General features: G+C 41.4%; 1 protein-coding gene across 1 annotated transcript in view; it reads right to left on the reverse strand.

The window, feature by feature from the left end:
* UBR2 (ubiquitin protein ligase E3 component n-recognin 2) overlaps positions 1 to 24,499 on the reverse strand; it is a gene marked incomplete in the record, with an annotated part of 138,529 nt that overhangs the window by 12,164 nt on the left and 101,866 nt on the right. Inside the window, 13 exon segments of the mRNA XM_073628435.1 lie at positions 823 to 993; positions 1,968 to 2,045; positions 2,235 to 2,291; positions 4,563 to 4,671; positions 6,125 to 6,252; positions 7,998 to 8,088; positions 8,646 to 8,781; positions 10,475 to 10,542; positions 13,054 to 13,150; positions 14,563 to 14,618; positions 14,707 to 14,855; positions 14,951 to 15,014; positions 18,212 to 18,312. Coding sequence (XP_073484536.1) covers positions 823 to 993; positions 1,968 to 2,045; positions 2,235 to 2,291; positions 4,563 to 4,671; positions 6,125 to 6,252; positions 7,998 to 8,088; positions 8,646 to 8,781; positions 10,475 to 10,542; positions 13,054 to 13,150; positions 14,563 to 14,618; positions 14,707 to 14,855; positions 14,951 to 15,014; positions 18,212 to 18,312 — 1,305 coding nt within the window.

Consider the following 24,499-nt stretch of genomic DNA (forward strand, 5'->3'; position numbering starts at 1 on the left):
CCAGGAAGAGTGGGTGCAAGGGCGGAGGGAAACCCGCAGGACCGATCGACCCGGGGAGGGGCCCGCGTCCACTGCAAACCCACCAAGGGGAGAGGGGGGACATTTACTCACCATACCAGGACCAGGCAGGCACCGCTCCAGACAGAACCTCCTCGCCACCAAAGTGGGGGGCTGTCGACCATGAGGGAAGCTGTGACTCGAGCCGAGAACTGGTCGTATGCGACCTCGCAAGACGTTTAACTCGCAGGGCCAGCCACCGTCCGGTGGGGCTATGTCGTGGCTGACCTAGCGTTCAGTGGCCAGACTAGGGAGACCACTGGATCAAGTGTCCAGCCCGTCGCCCAGTCCAGCAGTTGATTGCAGATCTCACCGGAAATAATCCAGGAAAACATCAAACAAAAAATACAATTTGCCAGGACTAGAGATCCCAGCAGGGAACTAGGTCCTTACTCCTGACTAGGCAGAAAAAACTGAAGGCCTATAGCAGAGAGGGGGGTGTATATCACTTATGACTGCCCATGGGTGTAGCCAAGTCTTTTTTCTGTATGGTGTCCTACTCCTGTAGGGGGCGATATAACCCTATGGTTCTGAATAAGGAAGCGATGTATCCGTCAATGAACGAATGAGAAATCTGGATACCGATTGGTTTCAATGCAGAGCTGCACCAGATTTTGCACTCTCCAGTTTTAGTAAATCATCCTCAAATTTACTTACAGAGAAGTGTAAACTGCACATACTATCCCTGTACTTTGTAAAACGTGACCCTGTAAAAAAAAACAAAAAACAAAAAAAACAACAGACATATTAAGCAAGCGTACTGACCTGAGGAAGATTCCCATTCCGGATCCACAGGTATACGTGTGCGCAGTGCAGGCCCCTACGTCATCCCCTTCCAGCTCAGTCTGACAGCAGTAACTTTGAGAGCAGAGCATGGCTCCACATACCAGGCACAAAGTGGGGGCTCTGCTCTTATCCCCCCCTGACTTTGGACACCTGGAACCAAAACATTGATGAGTCAGTTTCATATTGATTTCAGTAATCACAGCAGACCATCAATACACCTCACTGGAAGTTTTGTTTATTTACATAATGGAAAGAACTAAACTCTCTTCATTAAACAGGCTGTAGCATCTATTTAATAGAGCCCATACACCTATCAATATTAATGATCATACAATTGATCGTTTAACTGAATGGAAAAATCACAAACCAAAGACCTTAAAAATAGCTTGCAAACTCTGGTACCTAGACTGATCACAAATCACAACATATATGGCCACCATAATACACTAATAACAATAAACCATAACAAGGCAAGAACTAGTGCTAAGTGCAAACTACCTCAGTGAAAGCAACTATTCTGAATTATCCTAAAGCAGTTGTATACCCCGCTTTCACATTTTTACCTACAGGAAAGCCTATAAGGCAGCTTACCTGTAGGTAAAATGAAGATCTCCTAAACCTGTATGGTTGAGATATTCACCTTGCATGCAGCCGCTGACGTCAACAGCACATGCGCCCTTAAGCTCTGCCGGATGCTGCCGGAAAATCAGAGCTCCTTGCCGAAAGAGGACTCATGCGCGGAAGCGAAGTCATCACGGCTCCGGCCACTCAAAGCGCTGGAGCCGCAAACCCAGAGGAAACGCCGAGGGAACATATCATCTCCCTCAGCGGTGACTGGGAGGCAATGCCAGCGCTTCATTCTAAGGTAAGTATTTCATAATGAGCTAGTATGCGGTGCATTTTTTTTAATGTAAACCATAATCAATTTTTAGGACCATGTTTCATGTTTTTTTTTTTTTTTTGACAAGTTCTTTTTATTAGGACTATGTTTCATCCACGATTAAGATAATTATTTTATTGTCGAGTTTGCTGCTGCATGTTCTTTATGCTGCTAAATTTGTTCATAGCATCTAGGCTTTGATGACCTCTAGTCATGAAGGGGTTAAAACAAGTCAGTTACTTACGAGAAATTGGATGCTTGATTGATGAGACTGCTGTAGTCCTCCGGGAGGTTTATCAATTTATTAGACTCTCGTGGAAAGCTAACAGGAACGATAGAACCATTAATTGACAGGGGGAAAAAAAAAAAAAAAAAAAGGAATGAAGACATTAAACTACTTTAATATAATTAGATCTTCACACAAACCTGTACAGAATACTCTGTAAAATAATATCAGTCTGTTACTATCAGATACTCAGCTCTGTATAATCACAGCAGAAATGTCGCCTACCTGATCACCGTCCGTTCACCAGTCACAAATCTTCTCACCTCCTTGTGCTTGCACCAACTTCAAACATAGAAGACAATCTCATTTAGTAAGGGAAGGTATGTGTCAGGTATATAAAGTTTGCATGCATTAAATTTTATTTTTACTTATTTTTTTTACTTTAGCAGTTACTACTACAAAAAAACTATATATATATATATATATATATATATATATATATATATATATATATATATATATATATATATATATATATATATACACACATACATACACACACACATAGGTCTTCCAGAACAGGAGTATCATTGTGTGCATTTTAAAATAGGGTAGGGTTAAAAACATTTTTCTTTTTTTTTGCTGTCTGTTTCCCTGATTTCGGTTCACTTCCTGTCTTAAGGATACAACAGAAGTAAAAGGAAATCTCTTCCACCATTGTCCCCAGAACAGGTGTCCCCCTTAGAAGATTTATGTTGCATTTCCCATCCCGGTCTGTCTTTCTGACAAAGGTCAAATAGAAAAGGTAAATCTACTTAAAACCGTAGTAAACCGCTGGAGAAAAAAATAAAAATAAAAAATCCTGCATGCACATTATGAAATACTTCCCTTAGAACGAAGCCCTTGCAGCGGCGCCTACACACCGCTGAGAAGGCAGACATGTTCCCCCGGCGTTACTTATGGGTTCATGGGCTCCAGCGCTGTGAGTGGCTGGGCCACGATGATGTCACTCCCGCGAATGTGCACGGGAGCCATTCGTTCCGGCAAAAAGCTCTGAAGTTCCGGCGCGATACACTGGACCTTCAAAACGCATGCACCGCTGACGTCAGTGACTGCATGCGCAGTGAATATCTCCTAAATGGTGTTTTATGAGATATTCATTTTACCTACAGGTAAGCCTTACTATAGGCTTACCTGTAGGTAAAAAAAACAAAGCGGGCTTTACTACCACTTTAATGGGGACACTAACAGCAGCAGAAATCTGACACTAGTACCAATCATTCCCTACTCTATTTAACTGCTTGCCGACCAGCCGCCGCAGTTATACTGCGTCAGAATGGCTCGGCTAAGCAAATCGCCGTACTGTAGCGCGATGTCGGAGCTGATGCGCGTGGCAGTTGGCCTCAATGTCCGCTGGCCACCCGCGATAGCTCCAGAGAGCCAGAACGGGGATCTGTCGATGTAAACAAACAGATCCCTGTTCTGTCAGAGGAGGAGAGAGAGAGATTGTCTGTTCCTATTGATAAGGAACAGCAATCTCTCTCTACTCCCAGTCAGTACACTCCCCCCCAGTTATAAACACCTCCCTAGGGAACACTTAACCCCATGATCGCCCCCCTAGTGTTAACCCCTTCCCTGCCAGTGTCATCTATACAGTAATCAAGTCTATTTTTAGTTCTGATCACTGTAATAACGTCACTGGTCCCAAAAAAGTGTCAAAAGTGTCTGATCTGTCCGCGGCAATCCCGCTAATCAGCGTCCTTACTAGTAAAAAAAAAAATTAATAAAAATGCCATAACTATATCCCCTATTTTGTAGACGCTATAACGTTTGCGCAAAATCAATATACGATTATTGCGATTTTTTTTAACCAAAAATATGTAGAATACATATTGGCCTAAACCGATGGACATTTTTTGGGGGGGGGATATTATAGCAAAAAATATTGTTTTTTTTTCTTCAAAATTGTCGGTCTTTTTTTTGTTTATTGCGCAAAAAATAAAAACCGCAGAGGTGATCAAATACCACCAAAAGAAAGCTCTATTTGTTGGAAAAAAGGACCACAATTTTGTTTGGGTACAGCATCGCACAACCACCCAATTCTTAGGCAACGCAGTGCCATATCGCAAAAAATGGCCTGGTCATTAAGGGGGTAAATCCTTCCGGGGCTGAAGTGGCTAAACATATAGGTTTTAGCTATACATACACTTCAATAAAACATTTACACATTGGTAAATACAGAAATTGAAGGTGGGAAAAAAAAACAAAAGATAAGCCAATAGAAGCAATGTTATGAAACAAACTGTAAAAAGTCACACGTATGATGAGGTACAGCAAGCAGAGCAAAGGAAAAGGCCCTCTGTGCAAGGATGACAAATTCCACTGAAAACCCAGCTCCAGACAAAAGGGTTAGAGAAGGGAAGAGTTGGGGCGATTTTCCTGATTGAGACAGGAAAAAATTCAGAAAAGACTGCAACCAATCATCTTTTTTAACTGAAACGTAGCAAGTCGAGATTCTCTGTCAGGTTATTATTACTATTTGTTTCTTCCTCTCCAAGTAACTAAAACTGGAGAGGACCTTGATCCAACAATAAAAAAATGCCAGTGGCTTACCTGTTAATCATGGCCTCTGTCACTTGGGGTTTCTCCTGAAAGATGCTGATCAGGTTGGTGGGAAGTGACAGGTAAGTACACAAGTGTTCAATCTGGCTCAGACCACTCACTAAAATGGTTAAAACGGAATAATATTTATATATTAGAAATCATTATCACCCAACTCACCTTTCACTTCAAACACGGGCAGATTTATATTTTAGTGCAACCTTAACTCTTTAGGGCCTTAAGTCTAGCACACACTATTCCTTTTTTTTTTTCGTGCAACCCAGCAGACTGAACTAAAAAAAAAAAAAAAAAAAAAAAAAAAAAGTGAAGAGCTCAGGAGGAGCCGCTGTACTATGGGATGTTACTACAGCGATCTCCCCCCCGCTGAGCTATTGTGTTCTGACAGCGAGGGGGCTGACCATGATCTTTGACCCTGACTTAACCCAAACATTAACCCTGGCACTGACCTAGATCAAATGTTAATCTAGGTATTTCTCTATTCTTTTACACACAGTTTTGTTTATTTTTCTCCCTACAAGGAGAGAAAGAGATACACTGTATCTCTCCCCGCCATTTAGAGAGAAAGAAAACACAGGGGCGGGCTTCACGGTGACTCATCACTGTGATAGCCAATCAGAGGCTATCACTGTGATGAGGTGACCCGGAGCTCCCAGTTAGACCCTGGTTTCTGTGGTGGGAGTATGCTGTGCAGCACGCTCTCAGCACGAAGACAGATACGCATATAATCGGCACCACGCAAAAAAGGCCAGTCCGATGATGCCACATATATGCGTACTGTCAGTGTGAAGGAGTTAACATTAAATCAGGTTGTAGAACTATGGCCTCCTATTAAAAAGATATGTGCTTCAGCACTTAACCTTAGACTCCTGCAAAGTCCCACAAATACCTGTTAACCCTGTCAGTGAAGTCCACCTCATTCAGCTTCCTCTGATGAGGTGACAATGCTGCTGAACTGCTCCTGAAATCAAGAAGCATTGCCACCTTCAGGCCGGCTGTGCCTGCATGCACTCTAGTGAGATGAGAATATGTTGCAGGGGGTGTGGCTTTCAGGATTGTCACTGCAGATTCATAAATCTGTATGTAGCTAGTCAATCAGCAGTTGACCACACCTAGCCCCACCCACTGCTTTCTGGATTGACAGCACTTCCTTTGTTGCTAAAACCCTCCCACTGTGAGCTGCAGTGTCTGGGAGGGGGAAACAAGTAACACATAAATAAAGAAGGAAGATTTGGCTCATTCAAAGATCGTAAAGTAAGTTTTCTTTTTAATTAACTTCAGGGGGCTTGTGCATTACATAGTAAATCTATTTGGACTGTCATGCACACTCTCTAGGTGTATTTCAACTAACCACAAATTATAATTGAAATCACCCCTTTAGTAAAATCAGATTTGGTGTGGGGTAGTCACAGAACAGAAATAAACATTCTTAGTAAAATGACTATCTGGAAAGTCACTAGCATAATTTCGAACAAGTTGAGTGGAATACCAGGGAAACAAAGGTGACAGGTTTACTGACAGTACTTTAATAAAAAGTTGGAAAACTGGAGACATACCTGGAAGGTCTGTGGGCGGAGGGACACCATTCAAATAATGAAAGAAGACAGCGGAGCACCTCAAGAATGGAAGAACTGCCACTTTTATTGCTCTGTAGAGATGCCATCCTGATGACCACCTTGGCGTGCTTTTAAGCAGAAAGCAAACAACAAAACATAATTTTTTCCTTCAATACATTTTTATTCGCTTTTCAAAAAGACAATTTTTGGATCCAGAAAAATAAACACATACTAAATATGATCAGTCAGATTACAGAGCATTCAGGAGGTTTTAAATATTAAGCCTGTTTTCCTCAAAATCTAGATTGGCCCCATACCTCCCTAGATGTCAGTGAGGCTGCCTATCAGACAGAAAACAGATAGGAAGGTGCCTAGGCTAGACAATATTTACAGATAAAGGAGAATATTGCATATACCATTTAACAGCCTATTAAACTGGATCTACTGTTACTTTTTAGGTTTTTACTGAGGGTAATCTTTGATTGTGGGTATACAGATTTTTTTTTTAAGTGCCTTAACTTCTACCTAGCCCTGTTATTGCTAGGAATGCTTTAGGCTTGGTTTACATATATGCAAATTGGATGCGTTTTCAACTGCATCCAATTCGCATAATAATGTGAACCAGACCGGCTTTCAACGGAGCCATATATATGCGGGCCAGTTGCGGTGCAAATTAAAAAAGGGTCCTGTGCCGTTTTCAGTCCGGTTCAGGTGCGATTTCAGTGTCAATTCTGCGACTGAGCCGCAGAATGGAAACCGCTCCCGACTCTACACCGAAACTGGATCCACATATATGCGAACCCAACCTTAAAGTGGATGTAAATCCAATGTCATCCTTTCTAAACTACTGCCATAGGGGTTATCTATAAGGATATACATATGCCTCCTGCATGTATCTTTACCTGTCAAATGTCTCCCATCTGTCTGTTGTTAGACCCGAAAAACCGCATACTCTGTGGGCGGGTCTGTTGTCTGGAGCTCGGTGGGTGGAGTTGTGATGTCAGTAGACTCCCCACCCACCTCTACACTCCCCTTGTCATAATGTATTTTCTCCTGTGTATTTCTTACACTGAACTTCTGCTATGATCTCTAACATCCAGTGAAAAGACAGGAAAGTAACCACATGACTTCAGCATGCCAAATCATGGTGAGGTGTGGAACAGCTAATCCTTGCAGAGCTGCTGAAGAAAGGAGTGGGGGTGGGAATTAAAAAATAATGCATGTCTTATGCTAGTGCACGAGATATGTAAATCACCTGTCACTCACAGCAGGGGGGAGGATTTGACAAAGTTTTTCTCTGTCAAGTTTTATCTCACTGAACAATAAAAGAGGATTGCTCAGAGATGGATTAACTTTGTGGCAAGACTGGGCTCAAATGATAGGAAATGTTATACTCTACATTATGACATAAAAAAAAAAAAAAAAATTCGGGTTTATATCCACTTTAAGTGTATGTCAAGGAACAAACCTTATTTTTCTAGTTTTAGATAGAGTGGGTTAGGATTAGAACTCACATTGGGTTTTTACGGCTATTTAGGGTTGCGTTGGTGAGTCAGCTCACTTCCTGTTTTGTTGCCAGTGGGATTACCAGGCAGGAAGTGAGGGGAAATCTGCTTCCTGTCTGCTAAAATACTATCATAAGGACAGGAAGTGAGAGGAAACCTCTTTAGCATAGACCCAGACAGTGGTTCCAATTATTCACCATGCATTCCAAAACTAAGAAAAACACTGTGGCTGGACATACATGTTAACCTTATTCTCATATTTTGCTTCCACTGGATCTTGTTTGGTCTTTTCACTAAATGAAAGGCGGTGGGGGTAATACAGATAAAACAGAATTTTTAAACGGCTTATGTAATGGAGTGCAACAGACCTTCCAGTGCACTGGCAGATTGTTCTGTACAGAGACATCACAGCGTGTTCCTCCTCTCCATCTGAACATTCCTGTTCCATCCCATCTTCCTCTGCAGAAAACAGATTTTCATCACTGAACCGTAAAAAACTTAGAATTAAGTGACTATTGGAAGCTATAAGTTGTATGTCTTGCCTTACTAGCAGCACTTGTACCCAAAGTTCAAATACTTAAGTATCAAATACAGCTCCTGGCCACCTTTTGAAATTTAGACATATTGGGAGAGATTTACCAAACTGGAGCACTCAGAATCTGGTGTAGCTGTCCATGGCAGCCAATCAGCTTCCAACTTCAGCTTGTTCAGTTTTGACAAACCTGGAAGCGGATTGGTTTCTATGCAGAGCCCCACATGATTTTGCACTCTCTAGTTTTAGTAAATGTCCCCTATTGACTTTTCCCTAGTAGGAGGAACGAATAAACCATACTGTTTAATGTTGTATGTATTGGGGAAAAGACAAGGCCAATAGGCTGGATATTCTTGGCTGCAGAGGTACACAGGAGTGGTCTCAAAAACTGTTGCGAGATGTATTCCCTTTGCTGTCAAATATTAAACGCACAATCATGATTTTTGATTTCTGAATTACATTTTTTTACAATTTAGAGCTTTACCTAAACATGAAGTCAGCATTATCTGAACGATATGCGCCATGGTTACAAGGTGAAAGAGATGGAGGTCTCCAGTGGCCAAGCTGTACCCAGAAAAGTCCTGGCACTGTACAGCTGGGAAAGATAGCACCAAGCTGACCTGTACAAAGAAACACACTGTCATCAGGCACATAATACTATACAACGGGAGATACCATTTTACTATATGCATACAACAGAGGTCAAAGTCTCAAAGAAACAATAAAATTACTTTTTTATGGCTGCTGGTAAAAAAAGCAAGCGGAAATCCCCTCTTAGTAGTCATCTGAATCACTGTTCCCAAAGGAAGATAGCTCAGCAATATCTGTTATAGTGGCAAGTTTTGTATTTCTCTATCAATATAGGCAGCATACAGAAAGCAATACAAACCTGACAGGTGTTCTATAACCCCTCAGCACTTTAATCAACCTTTTAACCTCCCTGGCGGTAATCCAGAGTGTGGCTCGGGGTTAAATTTTAGTGCCATTAGCATTAACACCGAGCCACATTCGGAATTGCATTGCAGAATCCTGGTACAACATACTTACCTTGTCACCAGGATCCTGCAATGTCCCCTCGCTGTGTCCTCCACCGGATCCTCCGCCTGATGATCTGTGTGCCGGACTTGGTTCCATGCGAACGTCGCGACGCATGGGAACGGAGCCCGGCGGCAAATTTAAAAAGTACACAAAAAACATAACACATACAGTAACTGTAATCTTACAGATTACATTACTGTATCAAATCATTTCACATCCCTTTTGTCCCTAATGCTTTGTCCAGTGCCCTGCATGCACTTTTATATTATATATATTGTTCTTTCTGCCTGGAAACTTGAGATTGCCCATGGCAACCAAAAAGTGCCCCTTTATGTCAAAAGTGGTTTTAGACCAGCTAGAAAACAGCGATAGTAAATTAGAACACAAGAATTGAGCGATAGTGAATCGTGGGGAAATTAATTTTATTATTATAATATTTTTGAATTATTTAGTTATTATATTATCATTTATGATTTCGTGTTTCAAACTTTGTCATACCCGAGACTAGACTCTTGTTTAGACAGATTTAAGCGAGTTATTACTAAGCATTACAGGTCAACAATATAAAACGCCAAATTTCTATGCGAAACTATGTACCGCTTTGAAACGCAAAAATCTGATAATCATACCACCAGGGAGGTTAAAGAATCTTACAGAAGGGATAGCCAGTTAGCATTTCCCCTCATGGGAAAGTATGCCCATTATCCAATATTGCAAATGTCATCAGTAGAAACCTTGCTTTTTGATATGAATTTTTTTTTATACTACAGGTTGCTGCTGTCTGTTTCCACTTTAATAAAAAGGTGTATAGATAAAATAAGTGGATATCCAAGTCCTTTCTCCAGGTGACTTTTGAAATATTGGAGATATTAAATGCCCAATTTAAGCAGTTTGTTTATGCACACAGCATTCAACGCAACAGTGGATTGGAGTACGCTTCATTGCAGGATATATTCAGGTATGCACATTATGGCACACTTATCTCTGGGTGTGTCCTACTCCACCAATGGGATATGAGCACTCCTGGCTGTCACTATATATATGATCTAATCAGGCATGCAAGAGATGGAATGGTGACATCCCCTATAGAACATTAGTAGCAGACCTTGGGTAAATAGGAACAGCAACAATGTCTATGACTGACTGAAGATCAGGCCACTGGATTTCTCAGGAGATACAGTACAGTGATGAAGCCTGCTGTACTCAACAAATATTACTTAAGGGTAGAATGACCCTTTAAAATCTGTATCGGTTATTAACATTGCATACTCTTACCATTAAATGGAACATGTCAATGTCAAGTATACTCTGTGACTCCTGTCCATCTTCTTGAGGCACAATTGCTGTTATAAAAAACATATGTTAATTAGCATGTCATGGATATGTGTTATACAGCATGTGTTATACAGCACCAATTCTATCCTACAGAAATCTTGTACAATGTAAAAGGGAAAGCTTATTGAAGTGTATCTAAAGCCAACATTTTTTTTTCTGTTTAGGATTTAGTGGGAAATAGCTAGAACTGACATTTTTTTCTACTGCCATCTGGGGAGATTCATCATCTTTGTTTCTCCTGGTGATCATTGTCACTAAGACTAAAAGAGAGAAAATACAAAATTCTGTCACCAGAATAGGAAATCTTCAATGTGAAATTCCTGTGACAGCTGTCTATGAGATGACCATTCCTCAAATTACCAGATGTGTCTGTAGGACAGGAATTAAAGAGCAAACTCCTCAATGGGACAGAGGGCAAGAAAACTTGACAGGAGTTACAACCAATCCCAACTCTGTAAAATCATTTTTTTTTCTTTGGATATACTTTAAAAAGAAAATATATTAGGATTTTTGGTTTATCTGTTAATTTCCTTTCTTGGAGTACCTCACAGGACACAGGTCTTGATGTTTAAGACTGCTTAAGTTATGCTGTCGCTTTCAAGTGAATCGACACTGGCCAAAAGAGGCAAGGGTCTCCCCCCCCTAAAAGGGAAGGGATCTCTGTGATGTACTCCAAAAATATTCTAGTTTCTTAACTGTCCATCAAAGGACACAGAGAACATCATATTATGACTACATGGCATGTCCCAAAACACAACAAGGCAGAAACACAGCAAAAATAGAACTTGGGAAACACCACTACAAATCCGCCTGCAGGACCTTCCATCCAAAATTGTCATCTGCAGAGCTGTGAACATCTACCTGGTAGAACTTAGACCGTGTGAAGGGAAGACTGGGTAGCAGCCTTACAAACTTCAACAACAAAAGCGTGATACTGAATAGCCCAGGAAGAACTGACAATTGGTTGAATTGGTCTTGACTGAGAAAGGAGAAACCTTGCCTTGATACCATAGGCCAGAGAAAAAAAAAGCAGATGGCTCCACCTATAAATAGTACATTGAGAAGCAGCCTGACCCTTACTAGGACCCTCAGGCAGAACAAACAAGGAATCAGACTGTCATAATGAACCTATAGAATTTAGATATACTCGAACAGCTAAATAACATCCAAAATAGTGAAGCACATTTCCTTTGAATCCTTAGGATTAAGACAAAAAGATGGCAATGCAATGTCCCGATTCAGTTGGAACAAAGATACCACCTGAGGTAGGAAAGAGGATGGAGGCCTTTCCACCACCTCATCCTGGTGAAAAACAAGGAAAAGTTGCTTGTAGAAAAGTGTAGCCAACTCCGAGACCCCATGAGGAGATTGGAGAAGCTGCCGAGCCACTCCCAACAGAGAGACGGGCACCTTAAAGAGGGCCTCTCTTCCATGCAGTCTTTATTATTTTTTATTAAACAATACAAGTACAATCCCCCCCCCAACCCTTTTAGAAATACATGCCGTTTTTAGAGCTGAAGTTTGATCCACTTATTTTTAGCCTTCTCCCATTATCAATATGCTAATTAAATTTTATATAAAACCTTTATGTTTTCAATCATACCTTATTTTAAATCTAAGCACACTTTACTTTCATTCAGACTGCCCCAGGTAACGCCCACATGTAAAATTCAATGAATGAAAAAGTTGGGCTAGGGATGATCAGGCTGGGGAGGAAAGAGCTAGATGGTACTGGATATTCTCGAGTCAGAAAATGACAGGCACTAACCGACTTTCTGCAGTTTCTAATGCACATTGTAAGGCGCTCACAGTGTGCAGTGAAATTATAGTAAGCAATTTCAGGAGAGGAGCATGTACAAAGGGACAAGATCGAAGGTAAAGCTGGAGCTCAACTTTAAAGACCGGAACCTCACTCAACAGGACCATTAGGGTCTTATTTAGGGAGAAAACTGTTGGGTCAATAGCAAAAAAGAACTATTTCTCCTCCATGGAAAACTAATCCTCTAATATAAAGAAGCTGGCTACACAATAACATCCATTGCATCAACTTATTATTGGCTACATGGCAGGATACAGCAGTAACACGCTAATGCGTTTCGGCCTCACTCCTGGGATAATTGCTACGTTCCAAAGGCACTTGGAACAGAGCAGCAGTTGCCAGTCTTCCAGGTAATTTGTGGTAGAGCATATTTTCTCTGTTGGACTGTCCAAGAGGTACTGGCGAGCAAACACTCCACTCCAGGGGGATCACACCCCCGGACCTGCAAGAGTACTCTGCCAGCTTGGTCACCGGATACACTGTACCTAGATGACTGATGGCTGCGGGATCCAGCACCATTAGGCAGACAATAAAGGCCATCCCTGCTCTTGCATGCGGTCTCCGGGTACAGTCCCTATTGGCCATTAGGTTGTATTGACAGATCAGGATAAAGCCCTCATCTACCCCTTCAGGGGTAGAAGTAAAACACCAGGAATTCGGGAGCAAGTCCTTACAAGGAAGAGATGGTAGAGACCCTTACACTTAAAAAGCCGTGAGAAGTGTTTCTGTACCACCGTCAAAGGACACACCGTCCAGTGCGCTGCTGCAAACCTGGTCAGTGACTTCAAGCAGTCATCCTAAAAGTTGAAAATAAAACATCTGAATTATGAAAACGCCACAAAGAACATTAAAGAGATCATATATTGAGGATAGTTATCCATTTTTATGTCATCTCAGTTTGGTGGCAAAGGGGACACTTTTTGTTATGCAAATATCATAGCAAAGGCCTTATAAAGTAGATGTAAACACTAAATGACTGACAGTTATAGTTTGCTTAAAGCACAGTGTATCACACACAATTGTTTTTTTTTCAAATAAAATACTTGTTTGAACATTTTTTTTCATCCTTTGTTGCATATGAACACAGTTATCTCCTGCAGCGTCTTTGAAGTCACTTCCAATCTACATGCATGCACAGCAGCAACTGCTGTACATAATATCCCAGGGCGGCTTCCATGATTCTAATAAGGCCTCTTAGACACTTGTGTGCTTGTGTTGTGCTTTGCCAGGGTGAAAAAAGAGCATGAAAACTACTCCATATTAAATCCTATGTAACTGTTCACACTGCAGGTGTGCTGCACTTTGAAAAATCCTGCATGCTCCGTTGACCTACAATGAAGGGTGCCTTTTTGGTGCACTTTTTCAAAAGCGCATAGATGATGTGATTTTCTTCCCTGCAACCAAATTGCTTGATTAGTCCCAAGGAGCTATTGTGTTATCTCGGCGGGGAGAGCAGTTTGTGCGGGGAGCCGTCCCTGCCGGGAGAACACTGATTATTGCTAGCAATAATCACATGACGAAAATCCAAAATGCTGGCTGTACATTAGTCGATCAATGGATTGATTTTGGTACAATAAGCCTTCCCATAGATGGTTCGAATCTTGTCTGGTCCCTGCCGAACCAGCCGAGATTCGAACCACGGCCAGCATGGTCAGGTTAAAGTGATTGTAAACAATCACCTTGTAAAACAACCCGTTCAGTTTAAAATTGAAATGAAAGGCAAAACATTTTTGCATAGATATAAAAAACCATTATAAAATATTTTTTTATAAGTGATCACATCCCCTCTGTTCTCAGCTGCATAAGAGCCGGGGGGAGGAGGAAAAGTCGCAGCACAGTGAGCTTCCCAGTGAATGTCTGTGCATGAGGGGAGGTGTATTTCAGGACAAGTCAGATCATTGGAGGAAAGCATAGAGTTCCCAGCATAGCTAGAGAACTGACCACACTGTGTTCTCCTGCTTAGTGTGGTCAGTTTTTTAAAGGAAAGCAGGGGGACTAGCAGGAACACCAGGGATTTCACATAAAGGAAGCAATACAAAGATAACAGGATACATTCTCATACAAGTACATGGTACAGCAGCCACATATCAGGAATATGAAGTTTTGGGGTAACAAATGCTTTAAGTCTGCCGGCAAATCCTTTTTATGTATAAATATTTAAAATTCACTTAATTTATTAAATTTGGTACTTCTGCAAAGCAATCCTCACCTGTCGACATGGCAAATTTCCAAATAAAGGTCTCTCTTCATCCGTTAATATGCGCTCTAAAAGCAAAAAGAAACCATCATGTAAGTTACCTTGCCACTATGTTAATGCACAAATGCAACTTCAGCCAGACAGTATTAGCCTTACCAATAGTCTGTATTGTATATGCACAGCTGGCCCAGCACATTATAGAGACTCGTTGGTCCTGCTCGTTGGGATGGACGTTAAGTCCCACCTTGTATGTTGCTGTCCCAAACGTTGTCAGCATCTCTTTAATGCTATCGGAGTACGGGTTCCTAAGACGGAGTGGATCAAACATGGCCATCAGCATAATATGTTAATGAACCAATCTTTACAAATTCAGAACTTCAGTAAAAACAAAGATACATACTTTGGCTGGAAGGAAGGCCGGAACCCTTCAGGAATATTCACTTGTCTAGGAGTTTCAGATTCATCTGTAATCAACAGAAAGGAAAATATCTAAAACCTTTAAAATGGTAATTCATTTAAAAATAACAAAAAAAAAAAAACGCTCTCTGCAGTCTCTATACACAATAGCATCACCCTAAGCTGATCAGATTTTAAAACTATGATTCTCTTCCACAAATATACCTGTAGGCCATTCTTGCAATGACAGAAGCCTGCCAGAAAAACTGGAAATGCTTTTTATGGCTCTGCCTTGTCTTCTTACTAGGATGCAGCAGCTAATAGGACAAGTGCCTTAGGAGGGAGCATTGCCCTTTTCCTGAGGGCATATGCTCAAGTCTCGCTCTCTCCAGTTGCACCCACTATGTTTATTCTTGTCAGCAAGAGAGAGAATGCACTCAGGAAAAGCCCCATAGTGCTATGGGGCACTCATCTTAAAGGCTGCTCCATCCTATTGTAGATTGATGCTATTCTGTATAGTGCTTTTTTTGTAAACCTGAACTAACCCATTATTGAAGGAAAGGTAACATTGCAATGTTGAAGGAAGTGAGTGATGGACTGACAGTAAATCTAGTACAGAAGTAAAACCCTCCCTTCTGCTCATGCTTTTGTGCATAAATAAGTGGTCATCAAAGGGGTTCTGAAACGAATACCTACTAGTGACCCCATCTGCACAGTATGTGTTTTGTTGGGGAATTCCATCCACATTCCAAAAACATACTTGTACAGTGCCTTGAAAACGTATTCTTACCCTTTGAAATTTTCTGCATTTTGTCATGTTACATAATTGTGAAGTGGAAGGAAAATGATAAATGTTTTTTAAACGTTTTTACAAATAAATATGTGAAAATTGTGGCGTGCATTTGTATTCAGCCCCCCTGAGTCAATACTTAGAACCACCTTTCCCTGCAATTACAGCTGCAAGTCTTTTTGGTTATGTCTCTACCAGCTTTGCACATCTATAGAGTGACATTTTTCCCATTCTTCTTTTCACAATAGCTCAACCTCTGTCAGAAAGGATAAATGGCGCAAGAACACACAAACAAGCTTGAATGAAGTAATTCACATTAACATAAAGAGTCCAGGATAAAACAGGGAATGTGACCTGAATATGCAAGATCAAAAATGGTAAAAATATATATAGGGACTCTGCAAAAACCGTACAGAGAATAAAAATAATAGTCAATAAGAAATATGTATAGATGATAGTCAATGAAAATATGTAAATCACAGGAATCTGATACTAAGCACCAGCGGCAGCTCACTTGAGAGTGGAAGCAAACAACTCTGAAAAGATAATGTGAAAAAAAGGGCAAGAAGCGCCAATCTAAGTGCAGTATCATTAAAACTTTAATTAGGTTATATAAAAAAAGGGATCTGAAGAAAATGCGGAAGCATTGAAACGTGTCATCTGACACGTCCACACGTCACTTCCGCCCTTTGGCTCCTGGATCAGTGTTTGCGTTCCACGCCTGTCTCCATCCGGTTCCGGTCTACTGCAATGGCTCTGGCTCCTTATGTCCTGGTAGATGCCGGCTCTCCTTGCGGACACTTCCATCTTCATTGCAGCCCAGCACCCACAGCAGGGACCCCACGGACCACCCGTACATCACAGCGCTGACAGCGCCTCCACGTGAACCTGCACTATGCACCTTTTCAACATCTGTGGAGGACGTCCCTGGACCAACCACTTGTCCTTGCTTTTATTAACCCTATCTTTGTGAGTAGCCATTTGGCTGTTGTTTTTTTATATAACCTAATTAAAGTTTTAATGATACTGCACTTAGATTGGCGCTTCTTGCCCTTTTTTTCTCAACCTCTGTCAGATTGGATGAAGCGTGTCTGAACGTCAATTTTCAAGTCTTGCCACAGATTCTCAATTGGATTTAGGTCTGGACTTTGACTGGGCCATTCTAACACATGAATATGCGTTGATTTAACCATTCCATTGTAGCTCTGGCTGTATGTTTAGGGTTGTTGTCCTGCTGGAAGGTGAACCTCCACCTCAGTCTCATATCTTTTGCAGACTCCAACAGGTTTTCTTCTAAGATTGCCCTGTATTTGGCTCAATCTATCTTCCCATCAACTCTGACCAGCTTCCCTGTCCTTGCTGAAGTAAAGCATCCCCACAACATGATGCTGCCACCACCATGTTTCATGGTGGGGATAGTGTGTTCAGGGTGATGTGCAGTGTTAGTTTTCCGCCTCACAAAGCATTCTGCTTTTAGGCCAAAAAGTTCAATAATTGTTTCATCTAACCAGAGCACCTTCTTCCACATGTTTGCTGTGTCCTCCACAAGACTTCCCGCTAACTGCAAACTGGACTTCTTATGGCTTTCAACAATGGCTTTCTTGCCACTCTTCCATAAAGGCCAGATTTGTGGAGTGCACGACTAATAATTGTCCTGTGGACAGATTCTTCCACCCGAGCTACCATGGGCCTCTTGGTTGCTTCCCTGACGAATGCTCTCCTTGCCAGGCCTGTTAGTTTAGGTGGACGGTCATGTCTTGGTAGGTTTGCAGTTGTGCCATACTCTTGCCATTTGATGGATTGAACAGTGCTCCAAGAGATGTTCAAAGCTTGGGATATTTTTTTTATAACCTAACCCTGCTTTAAACTTCTCCACAACTTTACCCCTGACCTGTCTGGTGTATTCCTTGGCCTTCATGATGCTGTTTGTTCACCAAGGTTCTCTAACAAACCTCTGAGGGCTTCACAGAACAGCTGTATTTATACTGAGATTAAATTACACACAGGTGGACTCTATTTACTAATTAGAAGACTTCTGAAGGCAAATGGTTCCACTAGATTTTAGTTAGGGGTATCAGAGTAAAGGGGGCTGAATACAAATGCACGACACACTTTTCAGATATTTTTAAAACGTTTGAAAACCATTTATTATTTTCTTTCCACTTCACAATTATGTGTCCCCTTTGTGTTGGTCTATCACATAAAAGTTCCAATAAACACATTTACAATTTTGTTTGTACCATGACAAAATGTGGAAAACTTCAAGGGGTATGAATACTTTTTCAAGGCACTCTATGTACCTTCTCAATGCAGCAAAGGATTGTATATCAGCTATACAGAAGAAATCCTCTCCACTTCAACTGAACAATGGCTGGATCGAGTGGCCGACATACTTTATTCATACGCAGATTATGCTTTACTGGACTGCCTCCTGTGGGAGGGGATGTGGATGTAAAAAACTCTTACCACACTTACCTGTGCTAATCTTTTCTGCTTCCAGTTCATTTAGGGCTCTGTTCTGCTGCCCGGTAACAGAGATCCATTCTGCTAAGTCTGGCTGATCTGAGAAATCTAGTCTGAAAAGGGAAGATTCAAATAAGCAATTACAGCACCTAATTTGTTTTTGGGAAAAAACTTGCTATTTAGTCTGGCTCACGGAAACTCCATTAATACTTGAATTCAGTTATATTCCAACTGTGCTGACAATTTACAGAGACTGGTTGTCGGGGCAGTGGGAATGTAAAGGCGAATGACCTGAATCACTAGATTTGACCTGCAGCTGACTGAAATGACAAGTCAGAATATTTAGTTCCTCCCAGACAGTGGAAAAGCTAGAATGGGTCTTTTCATCTCTGCTTTCCAAATCAGCAAAGTACAGCCAGGTACAGATGGGCATTTAAGTGAAGGGAGACCTCTTGTCCAATAGCCTTGAAGGTTACAGATCATTGTAAAACATGGTCATAAAAGGGACAAATGCCTTACTAAGAACATCTACTACCCTATATCCCCGAAAATAAGACCTAGTGTGATTTTCGGTGAAGGCTGCAATATAAGCTCTACCCCCCAGATAAGCCCTAGTTAAAGTCCTTGTAGGTCTTTTTTTCAGGGTAGGGCTTATTTTCGGGGAAATAGGGTAGGGCTTATTTGGGGGGTAGGGCTTATTTTGCAGCCATCACCGACAATCACGCTAGGTCTTATTTTCGGGGAAACAGGGTATGTCCTCGGTCAAACTGCCAGACTGCAGAGATCCATCCCAATTGCCTACCTATTAGAAAGCTTGTACAACAGTAACAAGGGACACTTAACAATCAGAAGTAATTTCACCCATAGGGACATCATACATGATCGGTTTCTTGCCCAACCATTGCAAGTTTTGATTCATTTGGACCATGTATGGCCAACCCTATATGGCCATACTGGTATAAATATATTGAACAAGTCACTCCAATAAGAATTGTGGGACCTGTCATTTCAAAATAGCAAATAGGCACAGAGAAAGTAAAACAAAAAAAAAAAATTAAGCAAGCAGGGACAATTGGTGTTCTTAAAAACACAAAAAGGTAGGTTAATATCTGGTTAACCAGTTGCCAACCGCCCTATAGCAATTTTACTGCTACAGGGTGGCCGCTGTGCCGCAGGATCACACACATTATATATATATATTTTTTTTCCCCCCTGCACTACCGGGTAGCGAGCGCGAATGTCTGCTGGCTCGCTCCCACCATGATTATGCATAGAGGGAGCTGATAGGCGGGTACTGTAGACTCAATACAGGGACAGGAACAAGGATCCATGTCTTCCCCTAGTTAAAGCACACCCCACAAAAACACAGGCTAGACATTAACCCCTTCCCAGCCAGTGTCATTAGTACAGTGACAGTGCATATTTTTTAGCAGATATGGTACAGGGGGGGTTGGTATATGAAAAGCAGGAAGGATCCCAATAGTGTAATATCGTTTAACCGTCCCTACGCGTGACGTCACACCTCACGTGACTTCATCAGGGGATCCCCTGATGAAGTCACGTGAGGTGTGACGTCACGCGTAGGGACGAGACAGGCTGCAGATATTGATAGAGGCATACGAGCTCGCCACTCGTCGGATGCAAATTGCTGTTGTCAATTTTTAATGTGAGTACCTGTTATTTTTAAATAAAACTTACTTGGTCAAACGATATTACACTATTGGGATCCTTCCTGCTTTTCATATACCAACCCCCCCGTACCATATCTGAGGGAACCAGATCTCGGATCTAGGACGGTGAGGTATGCGCTGGAGCCCCTAGGTGGACACCCCAAAGGCTTAAATGATCACATGCGCTTGCCCTATAACCTTAAGGTAAGGGGCCATTGCTCACCTGTGTGTATGCACATGAAGACACTTATGATGTTATCCATGCTGAGCACTTTAACTGCAACGGCCGCATGCTAAACCGTTGCTGTCACATATTCTAGTTGCATCAAGGACTGTCCGTGTTAGCACTGTTTTGCACTTTACTCTTTGGGACATTTATGGTTTACTTTGTCGGATGCTCTTGCACATTTGTCACTTTGTATAGAATACTGGGCATAGACCCTTTTGATTTGAATACTCCATTGCACTTTGTCACTTTGTTTGAGCATTGTTTGCACGCATTTTTATTATTTTTATTTATATGTATTGCACCTTATGATTAACGTTGTTTATTGCAAGGTTCACCAAATTGCAGGTGGTTATACCTATATTCATTTATTCTCACGGCCGGATTATATTTATTTATTATTTATTGCATCAGTTAATTTTGCTGTGTAGTGTCACGTATCACGTTTTAAATCAATACCTACCTTCATTTTTGTTCTTGTTGAAAATTTATGATGTGACACTGAGATTTCTTTTATGCACAATTTTTGACACATGTTCATATAGTGCGGATTAGCGCTGCACCACATATCTATATTTATTACTTTGAAGGTCAGGTGTGTACCCGTATCGGTGCTAGCAGCTGTTCCAGCTCCAGCTGTCTTCCATATTTGATAGCGCGGGAATAACCTTATTATTTATGAAGAAATTAGTTTTACATTTTTGTATTGGATGTGTTTAATGGCAGAAAGTAAAAGGTGTACTTACCGGTATATATTTTCAAAATTGTCGGTCTTTTATTAATAGCGCAAAAAATAAAAAAGCGCAGTGGCGATCAAAATACCACCAAAACTTTGCTCTATTTGTGGGGAAAAAAAAACATTTTTTTTTTGGGGTACAGTGTCACACGACCGCACAATTGTCAATTAAAGCAACGCAGTGCCGTATGGCAAAAAATGACCTGGTCATGAAGGTGGTAAATCTTCCAGAGCTGAAGTGGCTAAAGAGTAAGTCCAGATAAATCCTAACTATACTTAAAGAGTGACACCACTTTTGTTTGGAAAACAATCATTCCCCTCCGGGTGATCCATTTACATTGCAAGGATTTGAACAAACTGCTACCTTTTGCCATTCTAAAGAGATCACTGTGTGTTGCTCTGTGTCCATGTGGAAAGTGAATCTAATGGGAGTGGTTTCATAACCACTTGCCCTCCGGAAGATTTAACCCCCCTTCATGACCAGGCCATTTTTTGCTATACGGCACTGTTACTTTAACTACCAATTGCGCGGTCACGCAACGCTGTACATAAATTACATTTACGTCCTTCTGCCCCCCCCCCCCCCCCCCCCCTACAAATAGAGCTTTCTTTTGGTGGTATTTGATCACCACTGGGTTTTGTTTTTTTTTGCGCTATAAACAAACAAATGACCAACCATTTTGAAAAAACAAACAAAAGAAACCCCAAAACAATTGTGTTTACTTTCTGCTATAAAACACTCAATAAAAAAAATAATGTAATGTAAATCAAATTTCTTCATAAATTTAGCCCAATATGTATTCTGCTACATATAACAAAAATCACAATAACCGTATATTGATTGGTTTGCGCAAAAGCTATAATGTCTACAAACTATGGGATATACACACACTGGAATTTTAATTTATTTAATTTTTACTAGTAATGGCAGCAATCAGCAACTTATAGCGGGACTGCGATATTGCAGCTGACAATCGGACACAGACACTTTTTAAACTTTGTGGGAACCAGTGACACTAATACAGTGACCAGTGCTAAAAATATGCACTGTCACTGTACTGACACCGGCTGGGAAGGGGTTAAACATCTAGGGCGATTAAAGGGTTAAATGTTTGCCTAACTAGTGTTTTGTGTGTACAGTGTGGTGCTTTGCAGGGAAACAAAATCCAGCAATCCCCACTGACAGCACAGAGCTCTTCCTTTCTCCTCCACGATCAGTGGGTACCGGTGGACATCCATTGACCGGAATCCACTAATCACAGCAGAAGCGGTGGGTGCGCCCCCTACCCGGAAGTGCCGGATCACGCACTAGGTAGGAGAGCCATTCTGCCACCGTATAACCGTGTTATGTGGTTGGCAAGTAGATAATCAATCAGCTGCTATACTTGCAAGGCTTTAATGAGGAAAGTGGCAGGGTCTGCATCCCTTTAAATGTATCTCACCAAAAATTATGCCTGAAATCCAACTTGTATCTTATTGCAGACTTCTGGGAAAATCAGTGAGCCAATCACAGAAGCAAGAAATTAAATATATGGGGGCGGGGCATACTGTGTAGAGAACACCTCTAGGTAGCCATATTGCATTACATTTTACAGAAAATTACAGCACTGCAGATTGATAAGGAAAGGTAATTAAAAAAAAACATTCAATTACAATGACTTGAGTCGCAATTGTATATGCTATATATTTTTCCCTGCATGGAAGTGGAGTTAACCTTTGAATCTGCTCCCACTTACATTCTAAGCCTATCCTATTCTTATCACCCTGTAAAGAAAAGATGTCTATACATACCTATGCTGAGGGCGCTCGGATGTGGGCACATGATCGGCTTCCAGCGCTGGCTTCAGTGTAGAGGAGGGACAGCCAGCCCCATAGTAAGCCTATGGGTGATGCCACCACATAAGCTCTGCAGTTGTTGTTGGCAAGCTCACCTCTTCACTGAAGCCAGCCGCTGGGAAGAACATGTGACCAGAGCTCCCTCAGCATAAATGAGTATAGACATCTTTCCTTTACAGTGTAGTTAGGACAGGCTTAGAATGGGGATAGGAGCAGGTTTAAGAATACTTAGGATTTCACTGCGTTTCTACTTTAAGGTAATGTATATAGTTGTTTTTCAGTCTAATGAAGGATTTAAAAATCGCTATTAATAAATACTCCTACAAGTAAAAAGACCTAAAAACTATTATCTTCCTATAGTTCACTGTTCACGTGGTTGGAAATAACTAGGATCAAAATAATTCCATCATACTAACATGTTTCAGGCACTGGGAACAATAGGCGTAAGGTGTCTGGCCCAGCTCATTAGTAGAGCAATCAGGGTGCATTCACATTTTAGCTGAGTGCCTTTGGTCGTTTTGCAGGCTTTTTAGTGTCTGTAAAGGCCTTTTTGCAAGCGTCTAAAGCTTGAGCATTTTTTTTTAGCGAATAGAAAGCTGGTTAATAGGAGGGAAAAACCTTGTGGTATGTGTGTTTTTACGTGTGTTCTTCAGGTGCCTCAAATAAAGCCCACCGGGGCCAAAAACACTTGAAGCTTGCAGCACAGAAGAAGCGGATTACCTTTTGGAGCTTATATCCAGAAATCCAAACGAAGTGAAGAATACTCCACCGCTCAGGTAGGTCTCGGCTGGTAGACAAATGAAAGGATTCTGATCCTCCAAAAGAAAAGAGCCCCAGGTGCTGGCTAATGCTGAGACGAGCAGAAATAAACAAAGTAATCTGGATGGCCGCACACCGGATGAGATAACAAGTGCCTTTATTGATAAAAACTGGATCATGGAATACACAGGACACTACAGCAGGAACGTACAGGAATCAGCCAACGCGTTTCACACTTAAGCCAAGTGCTTATTCATAGCTGCTATAACAGCTATGAATAAGCACTTGGCATAAGTGTGAAACGCGTTAGCTGATTCCTGTATGTTCCTGCTGTAGTGTCCTGTGTATTCCATGATCCAGTTTTTATCAATAAAGGCACTTGTTATCTTGTCCGGTGTGCGGCCATCCAGATTACTTTGTTTATTTCTACCTTTTGGAGCTACAAGAGACTACACTCAGGTGTGAACGGACATAAATAAAAACCATGGTATTTTGGAGCTCTGGGCTATAAAACGCTCAGGTGCGAGCAGGGCCTGAGTAGGCTGGAGGGAACAAAGCACTTATAAAGCTGCAGAATGAATCCAAATAATTTTGTCAACTAAACAATGCACATTTATGTATTTCAGTCGCCTGGAGTTTCAGCGTAAAGTAGAACTATAGGCAAAAGTTTTTTTTTTTTCATTTTGAATGGAGTTAGGGAGTGTTAGACCCCTGCCAGATTATTATTATTATTTTTTTTTTTTGCTGTGTCCCATTGGGAAGATTTCCCTTTACTTCCTGTCTCATTGCCAAACAGGAAGTGGGAGGAAATTAAGGGCATTCCTTGGGGACCCCCAGCTCACCAGAACTAGTGTCCCCTTTGGAAGATTTCCCCTCTATGGACTTTTCTGGGGACAACTCAAAATGTGATTTTATTCTACTTTCACTTTCAATGATAATGGTAAACAGGACAAATAGAGAGGGCGAGTCTCCTTAACAGGGGACCTACAGTATCTCACAAAAGTGAGTACACCCCTCACATTTTTGTAAATACTATATCTCTTCATGTGACAGCACTGAAGAAATTACACTTT

Source organism: Aquarana catesbeiana, linkage group LG04 (assembly GCF_042186555.1).
Source record: "Aquarana catesbeiana isolate 2022-GZ linkage group LG04, ASM4218655v1, whole genome shotgun sequence".
Taxonomy (NCBI): Eukaryota; Metazoa; Chordata; class Amphibia; order Anura; family Ranidae; genus Aquarana; species Aquarana catesbeiana.